At 39.5% G+C, this 3,952-nt stretch overlaps 1 protein-coding gene across 1 annotated transcript in view; it reads left to right on the forward strand.

Annotated features, from left to right (window-relative positions):
• Nucleotides 1–1,583: 1,583 nt before the first annotated feature.
• Nucleotides 1,584–3,952, forward strand: part of tm2d2 (TM2 domain containing 2) — a gene marked incomplete at its 5' end in the record, with an annotated part of 8,329 nt that continues 5,960 nt past the window's right edge. The window contains 1 exon segment of the mRNA XM_014032674.1: nucleotides 1,584–1,990. Within this exon segment, the coding sequence (XP_013888128.1) occupies nucleotides 1,725–1,990 (266 nt within the window).

A 3,952-nucleotide genomic window follows, 5' to 3' on the forward strand; every position in this document is an offset into this window, starting at 1 on the left:
AAATAAATAAATAAATAAATAAATAAATAAACCACTTTTCTGTCTCTGGTGTTGTTACACAAGAGTGTGTGAAAACAGTACAAAGGCAGATTTATGTCATTGTAAACAGATCTATTTGTTTCTACAGGACCTGATGACTTTTCGTCCCTTCGAAGGCTTCCTGCTGTACCCGTACCCCAGCACCTGCACACTGTTGGCCCAGCACCAACAGGCCGGACTGGATTTCAGCGTCTGTCCGAGACTTCACGATTTCTTCTTCACTTCGATTCCATCTGTTTCTGCAACTCCAGCTGCAGGAGGCAGTGCTGCCTACAGAACAGAACATGTCAGCTGAGTCCAGGGGCGGTTCTAGGGGTGGGACCACAGGGGCATTGCCCCTGCTGAAATCTCATTGGCCCCCTGAAGTGCCCCTGTCCCGTCAGTCATCTGTCTTTTGCCTGAGAGTGATGATGGCGGGTGCAGTTTCATGTCCAAACACAGGGGAAGCTAATGAGTGAAATAAGAAAGTCCAGCATGAAACAAGTGTACAGAGAAGTCTTCTTCTCTTCTTCAAAAGGTTTGAACTATCCTGCAGAAAAAGTCTTTCTACAGTCAAACAATGGCTGGGTTTTCTAACATGCTGCGTGTTTGAGTTTTTTTATTTGTGAACAATAAAAATGCATGTAAAATTGTTAAAGATAATTTACTGTGCTAGCTTTTTTAAATACATTACAAGTGTTTGAACATGTGTGACTGGTTTTAAGTATACATATTACCAAAACTGGGGATTTGTGTGCAAGGATGTTGAACAAAGACTTGGCCCCTCTATAAATATRGTGGTCCCTTACAGAGAAACATCCTAGATCCACCACTGGTAAGACTACAAACAATAATTTATTCAGATTCAAATTTAAAGCACATCAAATCAACTTTAGAATAACTACATCAATGGAATGAAGAACAAAGAAAAATGATTTACAAGATTCAAATGAGAGTGAGAAATGAGAACAGGAACAAGAAACAGAAAAGAATAATTATTAACAAGAATGAAATTTGTGACATAAAATATACAGTTAAAGCAAGTAGGCCTAAATCTGAAAAGAACCATAATCAAAGAAAGACTGAAGAAAGAGTGGCAGAAGAGATGTGAGGCAGATAACAAAGGAAGATGTTTTTGTAAGATTCAAGGGTGGTGGGAACAACGAGAACTGGAAGAAGAAGCAGCAGAAAAGAAGAAAGAATTATAACAAGACTTCAGTGTGGACATACAGGATTTAATTACACACTTCTTACAATACAAAAATATCACGCAGGGAAATGTGACCACTGTGGACAGAGTAGAACACGTTATTATGGAATACAAGAAATATGATTATTTATCCTTTATTTCTCCTTTATTTATTACAGGGACAGTGCACATTAATAACATTTCTGTAAATATGCCAGAATTAGCCAGAAGGCTCTTTGAACAAAAAAAGATTTATAATGAGACAGTTTGAAAATATTAAGGAAAAATTTAACATAATAGATACACTGCAAAGGAACTTGGGGTGCAAACATATACAAATTATAATAAGATGTAAAATAATAATGAATACGTTCAGAGGAAGAGGAGTGTCGCAGGCTTGACTACGTCATTCTCTCGCGACAACAAAGACCCAAAACATCCCTTGTTATGAAGCTAGTGYGATAAATCAGTCTATCATGAGCTGTATGTGTGTTCACGCTGTGTTTTGAGGGTGACGATGATTTCAGTCAGTTATATTCTGCTGTGCGGCCAGTTCGTGCTGCTGATAACTGTCTTATTGTTACAATGCTTGGAAGGAATCCACTCCCAAAACTCGTCGACAACAAACGTCAGCGCAGCTACTGTCTCTCCTGCCCAGGGGTCCACCGTCCTGRCCGGCAGCGTGCAGCCCGAGCTGGACAGCTCTGACACACAGCAGGCGGAGAATTCCACCGAGGTGTTTGAGTACAGGCCCCCGTCACCCGTGGTCCTCTGCAGCTACRTGTAAGTAAAACAGGACGGTTCAGTGTTTTCTAATCGTTAGCATGTRAGCGTTAGCTCATGCTAACTCTGCAGCTAACTGTGAGTAGTTCTGTCTTCCTATCGTCTCTGACCTGAGCTGTGGCAAATAGAGACAACTTGCGCGTGTTGAGAACTAGAATCAGCGCCGATGAGCCCAAAATTCAACATTTTAAACTAAAAAAAAAAAAGAATCTAAATTTGGTTTAGAAGTGGAAACAGGAAGTGGCCAAGTCACATAATGACGACCTGGTTAAGAGGCAGCAGTACAACAAAATGTCAGAGAACAATAAGAAAACAAGAGGAGGGAGGAAACTAAAAGCCGGGACAGTGAATCTTGTATAGAACATTTAAAAAACGAGAGTGAAATGCATGAGTTTATGGTCGGTTGAAGATGGTTTCAGACATCWGACCAGAGGTGTGTGAGGACATCTATAAACAGTGAGAAGTGCCTGTAGGTGACCTGGAGATTTCCCTATGACGATTTAAAAAAATGAACATGAACCAGTGATTTTGTCTGTGAGAATGAGGCATGGTCAGATTATCAGGAGCTACAGATCACAACATTGGTGTGTTTAAAATGAAGCTCCGGTGACAAATCGTGATGAAGGACGTTCAGTTTGTGAAGAAGGGTTTTAGAGGCAGACCTGTAAACCACATCACCATAAGGACTGGAAGTACTCTCGTTTTATTCAAATGATGTTAACCAGGAGCATTTAGGCTGAGTGTGTGAAGGAAGATTTATTGCCGTAAAAAAACCAGTGCAACATCTAAGCATTGATGTGGGTTTCAAATGTGCCAGYTTCCAATATACTTATTGCTTACAAAACCAATCAATGATCAATCTCTGTTCAAAGAAGAGATTTTAAAAGGGCTCTCAGTTTGTGGTAGGTTTCTAATAAAAACCTGTTAATTTGGTTTTGTCTGAAGAAGTGTTGTCCAAACAAATAGTTTCATTTGAAAGCTTTATTTATTTCTTTATTTTAGATAATATCACAGTGACGTATCAAAACGTAGGAAGGTGCAGCAGTTTAGATTCATGAAGTTGTAACTTCATCTTGTTGCTGCCACATTCTTACCCATCTTAGATGATGGAGATGTGATTTATATGCATGCATCTTCTCACTGGTTGCATCTGRTGCACTCTGTGTATCACYGAGCCTTGTGTTTTATCTCTGGTCTCAGGCCCTTACCCACTGTCATCTGTAGACCAGCGKTGGATGGACTGACTTATCCACCTGCAGATTTGTTCATGGCATATTCTTGTTTACAAAGCAATCTTGGTATTACTTGCCCCTCACATCCTCTCCTATATCAACAGGAAGTCATTTTCTGCACTCAGATGAGTTCATTTTATTAACAGTAAGGTTCGCACTGATTATGGCAAAAGCTCCGCCCACTTTGCTGCTGCCTCAGCCTGGGATCTACTGCAGAAAGGCGTCAAGCTGAAGGAGTCGGTCTCTTTTAATGTTTTTAGGGCCTTTCTTCATCAGTTTGTACWTAAGGCATTTGTTTTTGTGCTCTGTTTTAGTTCTATCTTACCTTTTATGAGTGTTTCTTGTTTTTTCTTTTATTTATCTTTCATTTGATTGTAGTTTAATATTTGTAGTTTTGAATTTTGCATTGTCTGTGTGCTGCTGCCGTTCTTGGCCAGGTCTCTCTTGAAAGAGAGATTTTTAATCTCAGTGAGATCTACCTGGTTAAATAAAGGTTAAATAAATAAATAAACTTGTAATAAAACCACGTGAGAAGCTGTGACCTAAACCGATATTCATCTTCACCTGTTTTAAGTAGAAACATGAAGCTTTCAGCAAGTGTTTGATTCATTTTGTACCATTTTTAGTGGTTAAGATAAAACATTATCAGGAAACAAAGCAGCCACTGTTCAAAAGAATGTCCCAACACAGACGAGCTAATTCTAATGGCCAGAACTCTGCAGTTTTCACT

The sequence above is a fragment of the Austrofundulus limnaeus genome, unplaced genomic scaffold, assembly GCF_001266775.1.
Source record: "Austrofundulus limnaeus strain Quisiro unplaced genomic scaffold, Austrofundulus_limnaeus-1.0 Scaffold1510, whole genome shotgun sequence".
In the NCBI taxonomy this organism is placed as follows: domain Eukaryota; kingdom Metazoa; phylum Chordata; class Actinopteri; order Cyprinodontiformes; family Rivulidae; genus Austrofundulus; species Austrofundulus limnaeus.